The sequence below is a fragment of the Biomphalaria glabrata genome, chromosome 6, assembly GCF_947242115.1.
Source record: "Biomphalaria glabrata chromosome 6, xgBioGlab47.1, whole genome shotgun sequence".
Taxonomy (NCBI): domain Eukaryota; kingdom Metazoa; phylum Mollusca; class Gastropoda; family Planorbidae; genus Biomphalaria; species Biomphalaria glabrata.
The window spans coordinates 20,434,367-20,458,712 of record NC_074716.1 but is presented as its reverse complement, the minus strand read 5'-3'; the positions used below and the strand labels follow the sequence as shown (position 1 = coordinate 20,458,712).

The following is a 24,346-nucleotide window of genomic DNA, read 5'->3' as shown; positions in this document are numbered from 1 at the left end:
ATTAACAAATTATATACATTTACAGTAAGTAGAAATGAAAAAGACGGACATTTTCACACTTTAGGCTAATCCCGGTCGCATGGAGGACAAGACCGTCTGGTAACCCTTAGACCCTGAGTCTAAGTCTCTTTGAACTCTAGGCATATGAAAGCTTGCCTCTGTTGTGGGCTAATCTAATCTGACTTCGACTATGTATCAATTATTACTTTATATTAGCCACAGAACATTACTAGTTGAATATAGTTGATAACAACATTCAGTTCTATAAAATAAGACTTTATTAACCACTGGGAAATCCGTCCAGTCTTCCTAAAACGTCACTATATCTATTCTATATATTACTATTCAACTACTATTCAAAACACAACCTACTTCTAACATAACGCCATGCATGTTGGTCTCTTGTTCGCCTAAGTCTACTACGTCATTAGTCTGTCTTACTACGTCATTACTTTTACCGTCGTTAAAACTATACACAATATATTTATCTAACAAAACTAACCTACTCTCTAAACTAGTACATTACACCACCATCTGCCTGTCTGAACAAACTTCTGTCTGGGAAAGATCCAAGCAGATGTACATTTTTACATCCTTTTTACCAATGGCTCGTAGCCGATACGCTCATGTTATAAGGGAAACTCCAGCATATTCATTATCACACCAGCCATAAAAAACGACCCTTAGGAACGGTGATTGAATAGTGTCATGTTTGTTGGGGGTCTCTATGCTTCCATCACCACCAGTGCAGAGATGTGAGGGGGGGGGGAGAAGAGGTGAGATACTACAGGCCTTATGATGATTGCCGGAGCGCAGGACTATAATTCTCATTATCAGCGAGCTAGTCGTTCTAACTTGTTCTACATATTATCAGTATTATAATTACAGTCTTTACATTTTAAACTTTAATACTTTTCTGCACACACACACACACACACTATGACACTTATGATAAATTATCTAGATCTAGATGAGAAATAGATTATTATATTAAATTATGCGATGTTATTGTAATGCTGGCTTTTCCACTGTGTTTTGTTGGGCAGAGGCTGTTGATTATGTGTATGAGGGGGAGACGAGAGAACTACAACTGATGGGTCTAATAAGAGCTTGTACATATTATATATACCGGGTTTCAACCTAGCGCAGCACGGGTATCTGCTCGTTAAATAATAAATGTAATAATAATATAATTTCAGCAACTTCAACGAAATCTGCCGAAATGAAATCACGAAAATAAGTAACACTTCCGGTTAATGTAAAATAGTATTTGACCTCAGAAGATATTTACAAATCACACAAATTCCCAATCCTGACCCTAGCCAAGAATGCAGTTCTTTAGAACATTTCGTCCACTTGGCAATAACACGGTTAGTTCATAATAATAATAATTTTATTTATAAAGCGCTGTTACTGTTAACAAACAAAATGTAGGCTCAAGGCGCTGTAATAAATAACAATAGTCAATACTAATCAATTACAAACATGACAGCTAAACTGAGTAAAACTTAGCCATACTAAAAGTTAGTAAAATGACAAACAAACAAACAAAGACAAGAGAAAGAGTGAAGATTAATGTCGTAATGAACAGTAATGATCATTTAAATTTAATTATAATATGATTTAATTTAACAGTGAGTCTAATCTAAAAAAAAATTTAACAGGTAGGTATTAATGTTCCTCTTCACGGCACTCTTGAAAGTAGAGTATCATGTTGTCTGTCTGAGATCAATGTGGAGTGGAGTGAGTTCCAAACCTTTGGCTTTGGTCTGTGCACTGAAAAGGCCCGCAGACCGTAGCTTTTGAGTGAGAAACCCTAGCCAAGAATGCAGTTCTTTAGAATATTTCGTCCACTTGGCAATAATAGGGTTAGTTCATAATAATAATAATTGTATTTATAAACTATTATAAAGCACTGTTAGTGTTAACAAACAAAATGTAGGCTCAAAGCGCTGTAATAACATTACAAACACGACAGCTAAAATGACAAACAAACTAACTAACTTAGAGTGAAGACTTATGATCATTTAAATTTAATTATAATATGATTTAATTTAACAGTGAGTCTACTCTAATCTAAAAAAAAATTTAACAGGTAGGTATTAATGTACCTCTTGAATGTAGAGTCATGTTGTCTCTCTGAGATCAATGTGGACTGTGGAGTGAGTTCCAAACCTTTGGTCTGTGCACTGAAAAAGCCCGCAGACAGTAGCCATGATGTCACTGTCAGTAGTGTCAGATCATTACTGATACTGACATTACTTTAGAACTAGATCTATCTAGATTTAATAATACAGTTCTACTAATAATAGACAATAGTTCGATCTAGAATTTAGATTTTTAATAAATTTATTTTAGTAGATTCTAGATTAGTTCTTAATGATAGATCTACTGATCTATATTATGTACAGAGCATTGTTTCCCCAAATTTTTTTCTCTAACAGAACACTTCGCACATTCTAGTAGTTTGTAGAACACCTAATCAGACCTCACATATCAAAAAAGTGTCATGATCTAAATAGTAAAGTAAAGTTGAAATTTTTGGTTTCATTTCAAGTGTATTCACTTCTTCAGCCATTGTATTGTAATAATTGAAGGGAGGCAACTCAACAAGATATATAGGTGTTTATTTACATGGAAACATGACAAAGGCATAGGATATCTGCCATGAACACAGCATCTTCGTATCGGTTCTAGACTTGGGCGGAAATCATTCTCTAATGTCAACATCCTTCTTAGACTAGTCTCTAATAGTGCGCACCTTCTGCACTATCTTGGAAGGCAGTGTGCATGGCAAGGTTATAACATTGCCTCCTTCTTAGTGTTTTTCATCCCGAAAAGAAACAGTGCAGTGGAGGTTTGACAGTTCAGGTGGAGATCGATCGGTGGAAGCCACAGGCTCACGGAGTGTGTTACCCATGAAGCCATCCGCACTGTTTTCCTCCAGTGCCGCTTTCTCTTTCTTCAGTTCATCAGGCTGTTCTTGAGACAATGACGTGGCCATTTGGCACACAAAGAGATAGTGTCGAGCACTGTTTTCTTCAACACAGCCGTTGATCGGACACACTGTATCAGCAGACCATCCTGTCAGACGCCTCTTAAGGGAGCTTCAGGTTCACATGCAGGCACATTGCAAACCAAGTTGAAGCTGTCTTCCTCTTGAGAGCTCAGATTTAGCCTGGATTGACTGACATTCTTCTATGCCAATGTCGATTATGATGGCAGAAGTACAAATGCTTTGTTGGTTGTTTTCTTGACATCCACATTCGCTGTGTGAAGTTCTGCAAGTACAGTTCATGCTAAACTTCTGGATTTATTGAGCTTCAAATTTCTCTCGTGAGCACCGGCAGATAAACAGAGGTCTTTAAGATCCTTAGCAACAGGCTTGGACGCAGACCCAACGTTGTCTTGATCTGACCGGCTCATTGAGGTACTCATAACAGGTCCAACAGGAACAAAAGCTTCAGGCACATAACAGACTCCAGTTTCTTCATTTGTCTCTTTTCTTTTGATTTGATATATCCCGTTGAGATCATTGCAGCACGTTTCTCGTCTTTAAATTCACACCCACAAGACTTGCCCACAAAACAGTCAAAGACAACGCTTCAATCCCCAGCGTCTCAGTCACCACTGTTTGTGCAGCCACAGCCCTGACCATGCAACTTCACCAACGAGTCTACGGGCAACTGCTCCTTCATCAACGAGTCTATTCCTTCTTTCGCTTGTGATACCATGTTGTCTACCTTGTTCCCCATCCTTTTTATTTATTGCATCAATACCTTCCTGTATCTTGCCAATGAGCTCAACAATCTCTGGCTCAATTTCAAATAGGTAGGTCTCCAGATCTTCTTCTTCATCGATCAGGGCTTGCCAAAGAGGAGCTGTAAGCACCTCCTTGCTACCACCAAGCTTAAGACGTTGGTAACGAAGTTCCTGCTTAAGCTCTTTAACTAAGAGTTGGTCTAGTTGTTTCAAAGATGTCATTGTGATCAAATCTACCTCCACTTGTTGAGTTGCCTATAATGCCACTTCCAGACAATGTAATAACTGAAGGAAGGCAACTCAACGAGATATATAGGTGTTTTTTTACACAAGGACATCACATACATGTAGAACATCTGCCTTATGCACAGCATCTTCATATCGGTTCTAGATAATGTCAACATCCTTCTTAGACTAGTCTCTAATAGTGCGCACCTTCTGCACTATCTTGGATGGTGGTGTGCATGCCAGGGTTATAACAGTATCAATAGTGAAAAAAATATGAATTTGAATATGTACATTTCCTCAGCAGTGCTGGTTTAGGGGTACTGGTACCCACTTTTGTCTTCTTTCAGGTGCATCACTGGGACACCATTAATGATTAAAGTACAACTAACTTTATTGTTTGTTATTTTAGTATAATTTGAATTTCTCTTGTATTTAGCAGCTAGATAGAGAAATGAAAGCTTTTGAGCACTTTGGGAGGTTATGTTTGGGCTCAGTTTAAAAAATGGGATACCGTAGCATGTGTAACACTACTGATAAAAGTTTTTAAAATAAGATTTTAAAGATAATAGTCAGTAACCTATTAGTAAAGTCTGTGACTAAAATATTTTAACTAGACTTCGACTACATTCTATTTTTTTTAGAAGACAAAAATAAAACATGTCACAAATCACATGTGGTACAATTTTTTCCCCCATCAAGCAGCATCCAAACTAGTCTGAACAAGTTAATAAAACGTAAATCTTGCATTAGAATCAATAATTTGGAATATCTGAGAAATAAATACAATGTCCTGTACAATCTCAAATAATGACAAAAACTTTTATTATTTTAAAAATTTCTGTTTCCTTTCAGGTTCCCCTCAAGGCACTTCAAGGATGTTCTTACTCAACGGCGACTGAAGCTGTTCATAATGTTACTGTAAGTAATTGATAAAGGGTTCATTTATTTATCTATGAAGTATATATATTTAAAGTAAGCAACATTTGTTATTGTTATTAATATTATCTCTGTAACATCTACAAACTTTGTTCACTTTAAGATTGGATAATTATTATTTTTATTCTTACAGGGAAAAAAAATCTTTTTTTTTTTTTTCATGAACTGGTTACATTTATTTAATGCTATAACATGAACATAGTTTAAAAAATCTAAGGATGTCATTTTTCTTACTATTTGTATTACCATTGTATTGTTGTATTTAGAGTTTAACAAAACTTAGTTTCATTTTTTAAAAATAATGTTTTTAATAGTGTGTGTACTTTTCCAAAACTATTTTTAGCCCTATAAATTACATCGCCTGGAGGAGGGTCCCAAGACAACAGTAACATATGGTCGAGATGAAGCCCTCAAATATTACAGACAAATGAGAACCATTAGGGTCTTGGAAACTACAGCTGCCAACTTATATAAGTCTAAAATCATTCGTGGGTTTTGTCATCTTTATTCTGGGCAGGTTGTTCACAATTTTTTTAAATGTTTGTTTTCTAAGAATGTAATTATATTGCTTATCTTACTTGTTCTAAATAATGATTAAAAATATTAGGTATGAATAAGATTATTTTATTTAATGTACTGAATCTGCCAAGTTGCCCTTTTTTGGAAGCTTTACAATCACTCCCTTTTGCCAGTCCTCTGGGACTTTTGAAGTTCGCCAACAGAGATTTAAGAGATCAGTCATTCTGTTAACAATGCACTGTCCCCCATATTTTAGCATTTCTGCTGATATCATGTCTAGTCCTGGTGCTTTGTTATTCTTTAGCACTGCTATGGCCATGGTAACCTCCTCAGCAGTTATTGGGTCTGTCTTGACCTTGAGATCATTGTCTGGAGAGGGGTCCTTGAATATGTAAGTTAGGTCTGGCGACAGTTGGTTAAGGGTCTCTTTAAAGTGCTCTACCCATCTTGCATCCTGTTCTTCTTTGGTTAACAAAGTTTTGCCTTGCTTGTCTTTTATTGGTGCCCCATGTCCACTCTTTGCTCCAGTGAGATCTCGGACAATACGATGGAGGGTTTTTGTGTCATTTCTGCTTGCAGCTGCTTGTGCATCTTGTCCCTTCTGCTCAATCCAGTCCCGTTTATCTTGCCGACAGCTTCTCTTTACTTTCAGATCTGCTTCCCTATAGGCTTCTTCCGCTAGGCTGCGATCCTGTGTTTCATTTTTCTGATCTCGTCTACGTTTGGCCTCTTTCCTCTCATCTATCAATTTCCATGTTCTGTCTTGTATCCACCGTTCCTTGTATGAGCCTCGCCTCCTTCCGATAACTTCTTCCGCGCATCCAATAGTGGTATCTTTGAAGTTGGCCCACTCTTCTTCAAGGGTCAATATATCTGCAAGAGCCTCAAAGCGGTTCGTTAGTTTCAATTGGAACTGTGCTGCAGTATTGCCGTCTTTAAGCTTCTCTACATTAAATGGGCGGGGTCGTGTGGTTTGTTTTGGTTGGCGTTTCAATCGGAGCTTACATTTGCCACTGACAAGGTAGTGGTCTGAGCCGATATCAGCTCCTCTGCGGGTCCGCACGTCTAACAGAGATGACCTCCATCGTTTGGAGATGCAAATGTAATCTATCTCGTTGAAGGTTTCTCCATTTGGTGATCGCCATGTTTTTTTGTGTATTTGTTTGTGCTTAAAATATGTGTTTCCAATTGAAAGGCTGTTGGATGCGCAGAGAGAAATCAAGCGCTCGCCATTATCACTGATGTTTTCTGCAGAGCCATATGGTCCCATTACATATTCAAAGCCAGTTCGGTTGGGATTGATTTTGGCGTTAAAGTCTCCCATCAGTAGAATTAGGTCGTGAGTAGGTGTTTCATCAAGAGTGGTTTGTAGTTGATTATAGAAATGATCTTTGATGGTATCTTCTGCATCCTCTGTAGGAGCATAAGCTTGGATGGTAGTGACTTTAATTTGCTTTGTTTGGAGTCGAGCTGTAATGATGCGGTCACTGACCGGCTTCCAAGCAATTAGCGCTGAAGCTGCTATTTTAGACATGATGATTCCTACACCACCAATGTGCTCCTTGTCATGTCTCTCCTCTCTGTCCCAGGCAAAGTTTTCAGCACTGTTTTGTTGAGACGGCTTCAACAGTCTGTAGATGAAAGGCTCAGAGAAGAACAAGCAGGTTTCCGAAGAGGCAGATCATGTACAGAGCAGATTTTCGTTTTACGAAATATCATAGAACAAAGTCTTGAGTACCAACAACGGCTAATGATCAGTTTTGTGGACTTCAAAAAAGCGTTTGATAGTGTCCACCGAGAATCACTATGGAAAATAGTTAGAGAATACGGTATCCCAGAAAAATTCGTCCAGATCCTACGACGCCTTTACAGTCAGTCTAGTTGCTGCATTAAAACAGAAGAGGGAACAACAGAGTTTTTTACAATCGAGACAGGTGTGAGACAGGGGTGCATCTTATCTCCCTTCCTTTTCCTCCTAGCCATCGACTACATAATGAGGAGAGCAATGAACCAGACTGCCTTTGGTATTCCATGGCATGAACAACTCCGATTGATGGACTTGGACTTTGCTGATGATGTTGCACTACTCGGGGCTACAAATAAATGCATTCAAGAAATGACGGAGAGCCTAGACAGAGAGGCACCCAAAATTGGCCTCCGCATAAACTTGGATAAGACTAAAATTATGCGAGTGGGATATAAGGCAAAGAGTGTCCCCATCAGACTTGGCGAGTCAAAGCTTGAAGAGCTGGACAAGTTCACGTACCTTGGCAGCATCATAACAAATGATGGAGATGCTTACCATGATGTAGCATGTCGAATAGGAAAGGCAGGGAGCATTTTCCAAAGGCTGCAGCCTATTTGGACTAGCCAAGCCATTGGACTCGAGACAAAAATACACCTTCTCAACACAATCGTCATTCCAACTGCTACATATGCATGTGAGACGTGGAAGTCATCTGTCAAAATTGAGAAAAGACTAAATGTGGCTCAACAGAGATGGCTGAGACGGATTTTGGGAGTCAGTTACACAGACCGGATCTCAAACAAGGAAATCCTATGCCGAACTGGGAGTCGAACACTTAGTGAGGTTGTGACTGAGCGTCGCATGAGGTTTGCGGGACATGTTCTACGTCAAAATGAATTACGCACACCAAGAGTTGCGATAACCTGGAAGCCAAAACGAGGAAAGCGCAAACAGGGACGTCCTCGTATTACCTGGCGACACACCTTCATGGAGGACCTCAGAACAGTGGACACCAGATGGGAGGAGGCTCCAGACATTGCCAGTGACAGATCATTATGGAGACAGCTTGCCGCCCAATGCGCCGAACGGCGCGGGAGGACCTAAGTCTAAGTCTAAGTAATGTACTGAATGATTTATGCTTTCTTGTTTTTCAATGGGAATTTTAATTTAGAATAACTTGTTTTTATAAATATGAGATCATTTGTATACAGGAAGCTGTAGCTGTTGGGATGGAAGGAGCCATTACACATGAAGATTCTGTCATTACTGCTTACAGAGCCCATGGTTGGACCTACACTAGGGGGGCTGATGTTCGTAGTGTACTTGCAGAGCTTACAGGTGAACTTTTCTCTTAGAAACAGTTTCTTCTTTGAATGTACCGCTACCAGTAGTGACAAACAATTTATACAGTGCAAGTGAACAAAACAAAATTATACCCATCAAAATGTTAAGTAAAATCCTGTCTGCCAAATTTAATTCTTATCATTTTTTTTCTTTTACAAATATTCTCCATGTTTTACTAGTTGTCCAACATAAGAAGTTATTAGTAGACCTAGTGCCAGTGAGTCTCTATCTTTATAACACTGTAGTCTTGATTTTTCATCACTCATTTTTATTTAAAAGCAGTTTGTGTTTTGTAAAAAATTATATTAAACAGGAAGAAAGACTGGTTGTGCTAATGGTAAAGGCGGCTCTATGCATATGTATGCCAAAAATTTTTATGGTGGAAATGGAATAGTTGGTGCACAGGTGATCACATATTTATTACCTTTACAAACATGTCATTAACACAGGTCCTTTTTAGTACCACTTAAATATTTATTTTAAAAGTAGTTGTTGATTTAGTTTGCTTGTAAGTATGCTTGTAAATATTCAAACTAACTCCTTTTTTTGTGATATAATTTTTCTAGGTGCCGCTAGGTGCTGGTATAGCTTTTGCTCATAAATACAAAAATGAAGAAAAAGTGTGCATTGCTCTGTATGGTGATGGTGCAGCAAATCAGGGACAGATTTTTGAAGCTTACAATATTGCCAAGCTTTGGAATTTGCCATGTATTTTTGTGTGTGAAAATAATGGCTACGGTATGGGGACATCAATGGCTAGATCTTCAGCTAGCGTAGACTACTATTCAAGGGGAGACTATATTCCTGGAATTTGGGTAATGTGTTTTTCATAGTTACAAGTAAATAAAAGTAATGTACATAGATTTCATGTAGATTAAAAAAAAAAAGACTCAAGGAAGTGTGGTTTGAATTAAAGATGAACATAATTAAATACAAATACCAAATAAACAGAAAATTGCAGCAAACATTTCCTGTTCTCTTGGTATCAGTCCTCCATTAGAGTACATCTATAAAAGCATTTATTCCCCTCCCCCCAACCCCTCAAGTGCTTCTAACCACATTTACATCAATAGATATAGGTGTGAAGCTGAAACCTTTCATCACAAACAAAGCCATACCTCAACACTTTATTTTACTCTTTGTTTCTTTGGTATTCCTGGTAAACTTACAATAACATGATTCTTTCTCTTTTATTACCAAAATACAAATGAAAAAAAAGACACTGACAAAGCGTGGTCTTTTTGAAAGAATTTCATAATTAGTTCTGTTAATTAGGGGTGCACCGGATAGTAATTTTTGATATTCGTCCGGAGCCAAATATTGCTGGATAATGAAATTTGATATTCGGCCCTACATGTCTTGTGTTGCTGAGCATTTTGCAAAACTGTTAAATGACATACTTATATTCGTAATAATGGTTTTCCTTTTATTTACCTCCCATGTTGCTTTAAACTCTGTTTATGATTGATGAATTAAAGCTTAACAGTATTTATAAACAGATCTATCACAAACTAATCTGTGTAGCATGAGTGTGTGTATATGTACGAGTCCACCAACTGTAAAGGGGTGAGTGGCGTGGACAATGTAAAATACATAAATATATATTGAACTAGTTACTAATGTAAATCTCTCTAAGGTAAAGTGCAATCTGGCTTGTGTAGTGTTCGGATGTATATGTGTTCATGAATTTCAGACCAACGACTGGTCAGGCTTCTGGTTCTGGCTTCAAGGGCTTAATACTGACAGTAACTTCTTGTTAATAGTTGGAATCTGAAGTGTTGTAGGTTAATATTTATTATTTTAGATTCATTCATTTGCAGTAAAAGATATTTTATTAACCTATTTATAGCTTGAACCTTAGATGATGCCGAAGCATAGATTAAATTGTAATCTGGTCTATTATTACATTTACATTATTTACATTATTACATATTATGTGTAAATCTACAGTTCTATAGATCTAAGAGTATTAGGAAAAGCAATTAGAGAAGAAAATAACTCCTCCACACCCTCAACAGATTTTAACAACCTGGTCAGATAGATGTTGTGGGCCAACACATGTAGTCCTGGTATAGTGTGTATAGTTGATGGTGTTGACCATCACATGTGTTTTTTTCTCGAGCATAGGCAAAGTATGTTAGAAACCTCTTCCTGATTTTATCATTGTTTTTGTAATAAAAAAGCACGGAATTAGGCCTTTGGGTGTAAAAAGTCGACCTGGCCTGATACACAGTGGCAAAGTATGCATTGTAAGTTTACAAAATCTGAAATAAGGAGTTACTTGACACTCTCAAATTATTAAGAATATCGTCATCAAATCAAGACACTTAAGGCGGTAGTAATATTCAAGTTAACATGCTAGGAAAAGAGATTTATATCCAAGTAAGCAAACTAGGCATTTGTGAAGAGGTGTGGCCTTTGGTCCAGCTACATGATTGAGATTTTTCTCAGAATAAGCAAACTCATTGTCCGGTTACCCCTGTTAAGGTGTGGCTTGAAGTCCAGCCCCCTAATTAAGTAAAAAAACTCAGTTCTCTGGTGTGACCTCTAGAGTGTACCAACCTCTATGGTATTTGACTTGGTGGTCAGCTGTCTATCAATGAACTCAATGTGATGGGCTAAACATATAAAAGGGGGTGGGAGTTGTTCATCTCTACCCTTGTTACCTGCGTAGAGGTGTGGCTTGAAGTCCAGACCCCACCCCCTAATAAAGATTCTTCTCCAAGCTAACAAACTCAGTTCCCTTGTAAAGTGTGACCTCTAGACAGTGTCAACATGTTGACATCTGGTATAATGTGGTCACCTGTCTATCTATGAACTCATTGTTATGGACTAAACAAACAAAAGAAGGTGGGGGTTGTTCATCTCTAGCTCTGGAGATATACCCGCACATCTAGATATATGTCTGGTCAGCATGATATAGTTAAGGAATATTACACGTTAACTAGCCCACTCAAAGTTAAAGTTAAAATTTTAAAATGTGCCAGCCATGTAATGCGAATTTAAAATGTAAAGTTTTATTTCTATTTAGATGAACACACCTTGTCTTTGTACTAAATGATGGTGCATAGTCATAGTTTTAAAAGCATATTCTTTTATTTGAAACATAAATGTTAATGTATTTCAGAACTGACATTATTGAATCATGTCCACTTTATGAATATTGGCAAGTTTTTATTGATGTAGAGATTTAGTTTGACAACATTCGACTGTTCCCTTCATTAAGTGTTAAACTTCTTGTTCGACATCGTTTATCAGCGTTGACTGCCCTTATATTGTTTGTCTTTCGCCTGCGTTGTTTCGTTTTTTAAGTATTTGATGCATCTGTAAAAGACTTAGCGCTGAGGCATCTAACAATATTAATAGAAATATAGGTACTACAGTGTAGTTTTTATTATCCTGCCAACTATTCGGCAGTGATATTCAGCCAAAGCCAAAGGGACTATCCGGTGAACCCTTACTGTTAATATAGACAGTGTTACAACGCTGCACTGCACACTATTATCATTATGAACTAAGCGTGCAGAAGTGCACCATTCAGAACAGAGATGAGGTGAAGGACTAGTAGTTAAAGTCCTTTTATTGTGCAGTCATTGAAGCTAGTGGTGCAGTGTTGTGGAAGTCACTCCTGGGAAATTGAAAGCATTCCTGCTATTGCCTTGTTGTTGTACCCTTTCATTTGCTGTAAATTGGCAACAGACATGAGAGCCTAGAATTCAAGACCGATTACAGCTGTGTGTTTGATGTCTTATCATCTCATCATCATTCTCATTTGTAGTCATCTTGTAGATAAACATCCCCATCAACTTTGAATCCTTGTTATTCATTGGGTCCAGTTGCCATAAATTTTCAACAATATAAGTATGTATGTATGTTAAGACATTTTTTTTATTAATAGCCTGTTTGTAGACACTACTTTATGTATATAGCTTTATTATTATCATCAATACAAATATAATAAAGAATAATGCAAACAAAAATTTTAGAGACATTGGAGAATGAAAAAAAAAATTTCTAATACATTTACATTTTTGTTGACATTTTAAAACTTTTCTTTCAATTAGGTGGATGGTATGGATGTACTTGCTGTTAGAGAAGCCACACGATTCGCTAAAGATTATGCTCTTAAAAATGGTCCTATTGTAATTGAAGCATTTACCTACAGATATCATGGTCACAGTATGAGTGACCCAGGTACCAGGTAATACCTTTATAAGTACTTTTTTTCCTATCTATAATTTTTCTTCAAAGTAAATCTTTGTGATTATCACAGTTCAGTAATGTTGCCTTTGGATTTATGTCTAAGAGAAGTTTCTGCAGGCCTGACAGACAGCCACTCAATGCGTTATCATAGGTTTGACCTCTGCACAGAGCAAAGTCCAGTCCAATGTCTGTTAAGAGTTTTCAGAACAAGTTTTTCATAATGTTGTCCACTAGGTTTCAAACTTTCAAAGTAACCAATGAATGACTCTTTTATTTTGAAATTATCAACATCCAAGTAACGAACTATTAGGGATACCTGTTCTTGATGAGAAACATTTGGGGTGGAATCAAGCATCAGAGAAAAGTATCAAACTTGCTTGACTTTCCCAGCAATTAATTCCCTAATGCCCATCAAGTTTATGAACTCATTTCGAATTTCTGGTGACAAATAATGTGTCTTCCCATATTCAATTCTATGTAAGTGGTGTTTCTTAACTTCATCAAATTCTGCAAGAAATTTCAAAGATGCTAGGATTGGGTGAATTCAGTTTTTCTTTGTGACCACGTAAGCTTGAGTTTGTTTTTGCTAAGTACTTAATAGCTGCTGCTACACGCTTCAGAATATCTCTACAATACTGCTGATTTTTCAAAAATTTGCGCATTAAACATATGTGACAGTTCATCTGGTTCTGCCTTAAGCTTTTCTTCTTCTAACTTCCACTTCAAAAGAGCTTGTCTGTAATGGACTCCTTCTTCATGTTCTTTCAGTCTTTCAGGTTTCTTCCATTTGGTGAAACCAACTCCAGGTTTGCTCAATGCACTAGATGTCTTTTTTGATGCCTCAGAAAACAGTACCCATGCAAAACAAAATAAAGAGAAAATTTCTTCTGTTGGAAGCTTTCTAGTGAATCATAATGTCAAACTTTGTGATTTATCAAATTTGGGTGAACTCTACTGGAAACAAATATCGTTCATCTTTGTTTTGGAAAAATAAGCGACACTTTAGCACAATTTTTGCTCGCAGTTCCTCAGATAAAATTCCAGGCTTGATATATCCGAAGTCTTTGTACTTAATTACAGCTTCTTCTACTTCTGGAGAAAGTGATTTTGGAAGACCATCACTTGACTCATCATCACTTCAGATGTTTTCTCTGACTGTGGTAAAAGGTATTCCCCTGAAGTCTCTTCAGTACCACTACCTTCATCAAGACACTTTCACTTTTTGCTGTACCTTTGTATGAATCACCTGAATAGTAATACTTTTCTTCGACACGTCCATGGTCTTCTTTGTTTTTAGTGCTTTCTTTTTAAATGATAAGGATGATGAAATAAACTACCCTATATACCAAGTTACTTCCTAAGAGTAACACGGCACTATTCCGCGCTATGGAAGCTACTCCTTTGAAATTGAGAGTAACCCCGCATGGAAGTGTTAATAATCTGTGTGGAGTAAATAGAACAAGGTCACTAAATTAAATAACAACGTGAAAAGCAAGATTACAAGACAGTGACGTAATATTTAATTTATTCAAAACAAATTTTGGACACCCATTTGGGGGCCCCCCTCAAGTGGGGGAACGGGGATCTTCAAATTCTCCCCCCACCCTAGTTACGCCACTGAAGTCATTATAAATATATTGTTGTAACCCTGTTCCTCCCTGACTAACCATTTTTTGTTTCCACATGCAAAGTAAGGTGATTTTCGTTTATGCTGTTGGGTGTAAATGACCTTGACTAAGGTAAAATGTGTGAAGAGACTTTAGTTATGACCGAGAATTTTTTTTAACGGAGGATTGTTTTTCTTGAATCGGTTTTTGTGAATAGTTGGATGTACATTTGATTAGGTGAACTGTGAAATTATTTCGATTACTTGGATTATTGACTGTTTGTAGTGGATTGTGCTTCTGCAACCAGAAGGATATCGGCGACCTGACAATCGGTGAGTTAACTTTCTTTAGTCTACTCAAAAGTCGTAACAACTGGTGTCGAAGCGGGATAGCGCCTACTCTACTTACCAACATGTCTACTTCTAAACGCCTACATGAGCTCCAGATTAACGAAATCTGTAGGAGTTAAAGAAGCGGGACATTGCAGCGTCAGGAAACAAAGAAGCCCTTGTTAGCAGTCTGAGAGATGCTTTGAAAGAAGACTGGTTTGACCCGGACACTTACGAGTTTGAAATGAAGGCTGATCTCGGCAGAATGTTGAGTGAAATAAAAGAGGAACTTCTAGGGTCAATGCGAGCAATGGCGACTGGTCTGAAAACAGATCTGGAGGAATTCAGAAGTAAGTTAAGGGAGGAAATCGCCGCTGTGAAGTCACAGCTTACAGCAGAGATGGAGCAAAAGATTAAAGCCCTTAACGACGAGGTCCAGGCAGTCAAGGTCGAGCTGGGCAAGGTTCAACGCATAAAAACAAATTCAGGATCGAGCAAAGCAACTTGGAAAGTCAAGCCACCTATTTTTGATGGTACAGTCTCATGGTCAGTCTATAAAAGACAATTTGAGGCAGCTGCTAAAGTGAACAACTGGAGTACGAACGAGGAAAAAGCAACTGGATTAATGTTAGCATTGCGAGGGAAAGCCTCTGAATTGCTACAGATAGTTAACGACCAGCAAGATTACGAGGTCATTGTTAGAACAATGAAAGGAAGTTTAGTGAAGACTCGGCAGCAAAAACCAGGAGAGACACTACAGGAGTTAATGGCAGATATTGAATGACTGGCACGCCTGGCTTATCCAACGTTGACCCAGGAGATCTTAGAAGTTCTCATAACAGACGCGTTTATTGATGGTGTTCGTGACCTCGAATTGAAGAAGGCTATCAGATTAAGTGGAAAAAGAGAGGCAAGCGATGCTTTGGTATACACCTTATCTTTTGAGGCAGCTAAAGACGCATCAAAAATGACCCATTTCAGTCGGGGGCTTCATGTTCAGGAGGAGGACCTCACGGATATCATCAGACAAGTAGTGGAAACTATAGATGACCGACGGTCTCGGCAAATGCCCAGACCAAATAGACCGGTCGTTCACTGTTGGAATAGCAATGCTCCTGGCCACATTCAGAGAAATTGTACCCGAGGATATGCAGGCCCACCAAGAGAGAGACAGGGATTGGGTAGTCACCAGGCCAGTATCCAATCTCAGAACCAGGAAAACTAGATTCTGTCAGTCTCGTGGGGCGGAGACAGGCAGCGAGATTCACAGGAAGCCCTAGGCTTATCATCCCAGTAGCTGTGCTAGGAAAAAATAGAAGTCTTAGAGTGCAAGGGAAAATAGGAGTTCGTTTTTGCAGATTTCTATTAGATACAGGCGCATCGAGATCGATAATTCATCCTAGTCTCATTGAGAATAACGTAATACATGAAATAAGTGGCTATTCTATAAAAACATCTAGTGGAGAACTTTTGCCAGTTGTAGGACAGATCACTGTAAACATTGAGATTGCAAATCAACATTTTAGTCATGAATTCTTGGACGCCAATATCATGGATGAGTGTATTCTGGGACTAGACTTCATGCAGTTATTTGGACTCTCCTTGAACACTGAGGGTGGCACAGTGCAATATGGAAATCTTGAAATTCCGTTGCTGGGGAACGACATGGAAGAAGAACAGATAAAGAGGGTATTGATAACGAAAGGTACCAGGAAACCCGCACAGTCTGAAGCCATTAGTTGTGACATAATAGACGGTAATGGTCCTGTGTCTGTCGCAAGCCTTATAGAGCAGTCAAAGGAAGCATGCAGTAGACTGCCTGTGGGGAGAATACTGGCTGTTAAAAGAAACGACCGAAGGGTACCTGGTCGGGTTTTGAAGTTTGACACTCAAGCTTACAACCTTCAGAAGAAGACTGTTATCGCCACTTGTTGTCCAATGGAACTTATTGCATCGTGTGATGCGGTGGCCCCTGTAGCTAGTGCCTTGTCATGTGATTCTTGAGTTGATCGGATATTTGGAGATGAGGGTGAGGACCTATCGGAGGTAGAATGCGGTGGGGGTAGGCAAATGTTGCTGGAGTTTGCGGACGTCGTGCCAGACAGTGAAAATGGGCTCGGCCAGACTGGTTTGGTGTTCCAGGACGAGGTTGTGCACCTGCATCGGTTGCACCAGTATTGTGAGGAGACCAGGGTCTGTTCAGGACGAACAGAAATAGGGAGGGGGCAGTGTTGTAACCCTGTTCCTCCCTGACTAACCATTTTTTGTTTCCACGTGCAAAGTAGGGTGATTTTTGTTTATGCTGTTGGGCGTAAATGACCTTGACTAAGGTAAAATGTGTGAAGAGACTTTAGTTAAGACCGAGGATTTTTTTAAACGGCGGATTGTTTTTCTTGAATCAGTTTTTGTGAATAGTTGGATGTACATTTGATTAGGTGAACTGTGAAATTATTTCGATTACTTGGATTATTGACTGTTCGTAGTGGATTGTGCTTCTGCAACCAGAAGGATATCAGCGACCTGACAATCGGTGAGTTAACTTTCTTTAGTCTACTCCAAAGTCGTAACAATATAATTTATTGAAGGAGTTAATATATTGTTTCAGTTACCGTACTCGAGAAGAGGTTCAAGAAGTCAGGCAGAAAAGAGATCCCATTGGAAAATTCAAAGATGTCATTGTACAAGCTGGAGTGGTCTCTGAAGCTGAAATTAAGGTACCAGTATAATAGTGTAAATTATTTCTCTTACAATATAGTTTAGCTCAATTTAGTAATAAATTACTTAAAATTAACTAAATTAAATTTGCTTACTTTAAAAAAAAATTAATTTAGCAGAGATGTTTAAGAAAAGACAACCAAAAGTGAACTAATAGTTTTTTGTTGTTTACAGAAAATAGAAGAAGAAATAAAGAAAGAAGTCGCTGATGCTGCAGAGCTTGCCAAGAATGATCCAGAACTTCCACCAGAAGAACTCTACACCCATGTCTATATGGATCCACCTCCCAACTTCAAAATTCGTGGCTGTGATGATTCCATATTGGCTGCTACTAGATAAATGCTCAACATAGTTATAAAAATTAGACTTATTATTGATTAAACATTGATATTTTTATATAAAAATTAGACTTATTATTGAATAAACACTGATATTTTTTTTAACCTTCTGGAAGCTGACCATTTTAAAGATCATATTTTACAAATATGTCTACAAAATAGTCTACATTTCTAAATGTGTTAATAAAAAAAAGAAGAGGACTAATTATGGACTGTTAAACAATTTTGTGTTTCTTGCAATCTGTGTGAATGAGTCATTTTCCCATTTTTATAGTTGTTTTTTTTTTTTTTAAGTGTAGATTAATGTTTGTCTCTCTTTTTTTTTTTATATGTTGATAATATGTCTTGCCTTCTCCACTGTACATATAGTTAGTGAAGTTTAATGTGAATAGATGTCTTAAAAATATTAAAATTTGTCATCTTTAACTATTCTTTGCCTTTTAGAGTTTTTTGTTTTGTAGGTTAACATGAACTCCAGTGCATCAGAAAAGTGGGATAAAATCTTAGTAGGTATTTTTACAAGAAATTGGGATAAAATGTTAAGTTTTTTTTGTTTTCTAGAAATTGGCACAATTTATTTTATAATAAAAATTAAATTGGATTCTTTTCATACTATTTAAGGTTTTCACCTTAAAAAAAAACTACTATTCAAACCAGGTGTATGTTCCACCTTCCATAAATACACCATTCTGATTTTTTTCGTAACACACAAAGGTGTAAGTGTAAAAGTCTTACTACAAAAGTAATTGTGGTTGGTTAGATCGCTGGCTATTGTAACTTTCATTGTCTATGTGGATCCACCCCCAACTTCAAAATTCATGACTGTGATGATTCCATATTGGCTGCTACTAGATATATGCTCAACATAGTTGTAAAAATTAGACTTATTATTGATCAGATTTGGAACTCCATTATCTAGATTAGCGAGGCATTAACTCTAACATGCACACTAAGTAGTGTTATCTGGCCCCTTCAAACTTTTACCCACAGTGGATAATAAAGCAGATTGTAATGGACCCATGGCACATGTCAGAAATGTATTTGACCCCCATCCTGTCACAGGGAAGAAAAAGGTTAGACACTAGATGCTTTCATCTTGGTATAATTTATATCATTCTAAAATACAAGATACAGCCCTGGAGACTCACCTTTTCTGAAGTTCTTTTCTTTTTTTTATTTTATCAAAGCTTATATCAACTCTTGTCTGTCTGTCTTTGTCTGGTAAAAGTTTGTAAATGTTATTTTCTGACACCTAATCTCGGATTTTGCACAATTATTTCTTTTACCTCAGAACACAAGAATCAATTTAAAAAAATTAACTAATTAGTTAATTAACTATCAGTAATTTTGTTTGGTATCTTGAACAATGAAAAGAAATTGTACACGACTGAAGTGGTGGTATAACCTGAATCCATCCCATTTATAGGTCGCCCGTCTAATTTGAAACAGAATACAATCTTCCCCAGTTATAAGTACCTCACTAGCAGAGTTGTCCCCCCCCCCCTTTTTTTTTTAAAATTATAAATGCTTTTAAAAACCAATTATGGTAAAATCTACCCAAATATCCTTTCCTTTCTTTCACCCCTCCCAATTTTCCCAACTGGTCCAGATAAGTGATAGTGATATGCCTATTGAGAAATCTAAAAGCATGAAATAACGCTAAACAAAAATAATTGGTAAAAATATTAACCGCACAGATTTATTGTTGGTCTAGATCTAGTACAAATTTAATTACATGACAGATCCAAACTAATTGAAACAATTACACTTTGTATAAGCTTTTTTTTTTTTTAAATGTTTTTTTTTTTCTTGTTTTGCATTGCCTTTGTGTACTATGCTCAGTGCACTCTGGTCCAATCTCTTTTCTGAACAATTAAACTCAAGTCTCTTGTTAGGAAGCCAAGTAAAACTGAGAATATAGACTACCAGTATACTTTTCTTATAAACCTTTGCTAGAGTCGACTGTTTTTCAAAGGATAACTGAATTATTTTTTATCATTGTCATAACTGCTGGTAATAGTGAGTGCAAAAGTTGAAACTAAAACAACTAAATTTTTTATTTGTATGGAATGAAGTTAAAATACTTAATCTTATGTGTGAGTAAAACTGATTCACAAAGGCTGCCAATTAGTTTCTGTCTAAAACTTACTCTCTATGGTGATTAGAATGTCTCCCATTTACATTGCAAAGGGACATGAAATTCAGGTCAGGATTTCTACTCAAATTTGAATTAAAAACTAAACATTGGTGGACAAATCTTAATGATATAGTAACAAATTTTGATTGTGAACATAAAACATAAATAAAGATCATACTATTATTGCCTATATTTTATTCAAGAAGTCTATTTAAAATTTATCACAAATTTAAAGTTCGTGAAATGATTGTCAACCACATTTTATAATAGAATGATTAGGCATTTCAAAATATCCAATTAGCATTGATTGGCTTAAAACGTTCTATACATTTCAACTCTTAACATTAAACTTAAATAATCTATTTAGCTTAAATCATAGTGCACAGTAGACTAGAAGATGCTATTGAACAAAATTAGTAAAACAAGGATTCATAAAAAGGATCTTTCATTTATAAATATATTTGTAATTATCTAGTCCAAATCTATGATTGATATGGTTTTCAATGACAGTATAAGCTCAATACTTTAAGAACTTTTAACTTTTTTTAAAGATTAAAAAAAAATAGTATTAACAAAATAACTAAGTAAATATGCACAAAAATAAAAAAAAAACTGATCAAATCATTGCCTAAAATTTGGCACAATATACTATGACCCAAATCTTGGTAGACTTGATTTTGATTTTCTTGCTACTGGTATTGATAAGGTCCATTTTGGATGAAGTTTTCAGTGGTCATCTTTTACAGCTAATTTCTGCTTAACATCTCCAAGACCATTACTTTCATCAAGCACCAACTACAGTTCACAAGACATTGAAAGCTGTTTCTTTTCTAGAAGTGGGGAAACAGATTTTTGTTCACTTTTGGTCAAAATGTTATGATCTTGTCAGTGTTTGTTTCAGTTGAGTTATATTCAATGTGGATACCAAGCAATGAGGTCAGCTGTAAAAGTAAAATGGTGAAATATCTATTTACAATCCGCTATATGCATTGTGTAAACTAGTCTAAAATAAAAACACAAAATAAATGTGTAATTAGTCTACATTTTTTGTAACAGTTACTGTTGACTTGGTTGTTAATAATACTAAAGAACACTGATCCCAGAGAGTAACTGCAATACTAGTCAGTGGTTTACTTTTGTACCTTCAGAACAAAAATACAAAGGATTTTACACTTATAATTTTCAATACAATACCTGTATGCATGGGCGTAGCCAGGGGGGGGGGGGGGGGATACGGAATTTAGTGACTGATTTTTTTGCTTCGATTTTGTTTATTTTAGGTGAGATTTTAATACTAAACTATCACTTGCCACAACACAGCAAAGGAGGTTTTGAGTTTAAAACCCCTTACCAGTGGGGTTCGAGTTTAAAACCCCCTACAAGGGGGGTTTGAGTTTAAAACCCCCTACTAGGGGTTTTCGCATTTAAATTTCCCTCTTCTATAAAACAAAACAAAATTAATGCAAACGACAATCCCCAAATTTCACGAGCACAGTTAAGGAAGATTTTGATTTTTAAACTCCCTCCAAAATTTATGATAAACCCCTCTTCAATATGAAAAAAGAAAATTACTCACTCAAAATTCTATGAGCGTAGCCAAAGGGGTTTTGAGTTAACCCCCACCCCCTCTTCAGTAGGGTTTGAAGCTAAAAAATACCTCTTCAATACCCGGTATAAAAAAAAACCCCGCTAATTACGCACTTAAAATGTTATGAGCGTAGCTAAATGGGTTTTGACTCAGTTTTGAATTTAAACTCCCCTTCAGCGGGGTTTGAGGCTAAAAATACCTCTTCAATATGAAAAAAAAAGCAAATTATGCACTCAAAATGTTATGAGCGTAGCTAAATGGGTTTTGACTCAGTTTGGAGTTTAAACCCCCCTTCAGCGGGGTTTAAAGGTAAAAAATACCTCTTTAATATTAAAAACAAAGCAAATTATACACTCAACATGTTATGAGTGTATTCAAAGGGGTTTTGAGTTTAAATTCCCCTCCAGTGGAGTTTGAAGCTAAAAATTACATCTTCAATATAAAAAAAGAAAATAATACACTCAGAAATCTATGAGCGTTGCCAAAAGGAGTTTAAAGTTTAAACCCCCCTTCAGAGTGGTTAATGCTAAAAAATACCTCTTCAATATAAAAAAAAAGCAAATTACTCACTAAAATTATTTGAGCGTAGCCAAGACAATTGGGGGTTTTGAGTTTAAATCCCTCTCCTACAGATGGCTTTTTTAAAAGTTTAAAACCCCTCCAGATGGTTTTGAGTTTAAAATTCCCCTACAGAACATTTTCAGGTGGATAACCTCTATCATCCAATTTATTCTAAAGCAAACTACAGTTACTAAATTCTATGACCGTAGCTAAATGGGGTTTTGAATTTAAAAAAAAACAACAACTCCAGAGATTTTTTAGTTTAAAACCCCCAACAGATGATTTTGATGATATAACTTCCCTTTTCGATATAAAATCTAAAGCAAACTATAGTCACTTAATTCCAAGAGCGTACTCAAGAGAGGTTACATATTTCTACCAGTGGCGGGGCTCAATTAATTAAGTGAATAGTCAGTCATCTGCCGAAATTGAAAACACTAAATGTGGCTCAACAAAGATGGCTAAGACAGATTTTAGGAGTCAGTTATAGAGATTGGGTCTAAATCAAGGAAATCCTATGCCGAACTGGGAGTCGACCCCTTAGTAAGATTATGACAGCGTCGCATGAGGTTTGCAGGACATGTTTTCCGACAAAATGAATTACACATAAGAAGAGTTGCGATGACATCCTAGTACAACTCGGCGCCACACATTCTTGGAGGTCCTCGGAGCAGGTGGGAAGAGGCTTCAGACATTACCAGTGACACATTTTTGTGGAAACAGCTTGACGGCAAATGCGCCGATCGGCGCAGAGGGTCTAAGTCAGTAAGAATAGCACATTAGGTTTTTGAAATAAAACTTTTTAATAGCATTAAAATGCACTGTAGATACCTCAGAATATGCATTTTGTTGGCTTTCAATATCAGAAATAGTGCATGGCGGCGGGGCTCCGCCCCGTGCTGGGGGAGCTCCTAGCGCTCCCCCAGATCCCATTGGTAGCAATGGCGGGGAGTCTACAATTTTCCCACTAACTCCATGAAGAACCTATTCTAGGGCACAATAAGCGTCTTCCGAAAGAATGATGGGTTAGAATGTAATAAAGATTATATATATACACACACATACATACATATAAAAATATTTTTTTTCGCGGGGTGGGGTGGGGGGGGGGTGGGGGATCAAAACCCCCTCTGAAAAAAAATCCTGGCTACGCCCATGCCTGTATGTAAAATTAAATTTGGTACACCTATAAAGTTTAGTTTAAATATGATTCTGCTCCATGAAAAGAACAGAATTGTACATGGTCCTTTTAATTTTTTTTATGCTGCTTTTGTTTCAATGACTTTTCAGTGGACTATTTTTCCTTCTCTAGCATGCTCAGTATGCTTTGGTCTTTATTTTGTAGACATTGGGGAGAGGGATGTATAAAGGAGGTTTTTGTCCTGCCTTTAGGCACACAGCAAACATAACTCAGTTCAAATTGGGACTCAAACTCAAGCTTCCTTGATGGATGCCAAATTGTCAATGCCACACAGTCATACATCCCTATTATATTTGTTTGCTGTTTTGGTTTTAGGCACATCAGCACAATTTAGGCCATGTCGTGCCATCCCTATTATATAGCTCCTCCCTCATGGTAGGGGATGAGCACATTTCTCATTTCCTCTGAACACGAAGATGACTATGAAGTCCGATCCTCGCTTTAAATGTCCGATTGCAAATGTGGCATAGGTAGGTTTGGTCAGCTGCAGATAGGCCTGCTTCTTTTCTCAGGCTTTTGTTAATCAGCACTCTTTCATGCTGGCCACTCTCTGTCAGGACTGAGTTCTGGTCAGCCTGGGTCTCCTGTTTACTGTAGAGGAGAAGGGGGGCAATTCAGGTTGTTGATTTCAAAACTGTTATTGTTTTGGGTTGTTTTTATTTGGTGAGATGTTTTGTTGAACACAATGTAACTCATGATAAGGCAGAGTGTGTTTTTTGTTCCTAGTCCAGGACAGTTGGACTTTTTGGATATATAGTCTAAGTGTAGACTCTAACTATTTTTCTGTATTATAGTGCAAATAATGTAATTAAACATGTTATATGTCGGTAAAGTGGCATTCTGAATCTTATTTTGTTGTTGTATGTGTCATTATGGTATTGTCCAGGACTTGGGTACATTTAGCATGACACATACATATATTAGAGAGAAAATGAGTCTTGACATTTTGGGGGCCTGTCCAAAACAACTACATGCGATGGATGCATCAAACTCCAGTGAAGTATCTGCTGTATCCAGACAGCATATATCTCTGAGTACTGCAACCTGAAGTATCTACTGCACCCAGACAACGCATATCTCTAAGTACAGTAACCTGAAGTATCTGCTGCACCCAGACAGCGCATATCTCCA

General features: G+C 37.1%; 2 protein-coding genes across 4 annotated transcripts in view; one reads left to right on the top strand and one right to left on the bottom strand.

Annotated features, from left to right (window-relative positions):
• Nucleotides 1-1,220: 1,220 nt before the first annotated feature.
• On the top strand, nucleotides 1,221-18,157 carry LOC106059908 (pyruvate dehydrogenase E1 component subunit alpha, mitochondrial-like). 2 transcript variants are annotated; one of them, XM_013217605.2, is made up of 9 exons: nucleotides 1,221-1,370; nucleotides 4,843-4,908; nucleotides 5,270-5,443; nucleotides 8,404-8,530; nucleotides 8,850-8,941; nucleotides 9,103-9,351; nucleotides 12,601-12,737; nucleotides 17,281-17,389; nucleotides 17,565-18,157. In XM_013217605.2, exons 1-9 carry the CDS (start codon nucleotides 1,329-1,331, stop codon nucleotides 17,727-17,729), a joined length of 1,161 nt encoding a protein of 386 aa, XP_013073059.2. In that variant the 5' UTR covers nucleotides 1,221-1,328; the 3' UTR covers nucleotides 17,730-18,157. The 2 variants fall into 2 exon arrangements, with proteins under 2 accessions (XP_013073059.2, XP_055888741.1); XM_056032766.1 differs by lacking the exon at nucleotides 1,221-1,370 and adding an exon at nucleotides 1,729-1,868.
• Nucleotides 17,983-24,346, bottom strand: part of LOC106059906 (protein LTO1 homolog) — a 21,870-nt gene continuing 15,506 nt past the window's right edge. For both annotated transcript variants that reach the window (XM_056032769.1, XM_013217604.2), the window contains exon 5: nucleotides 17,983-20,806. In XM_056032769.1, coding sequence (XP_055888744.1) covers nucleotides 20,732-20,806 — 75 coding nt within the window. In that variant the 3' untranslated portion in view covers nucleotides 17,983-20,731. The remainder of the gene's footprint in view (nucleotides 20,807-24,346) is intronic.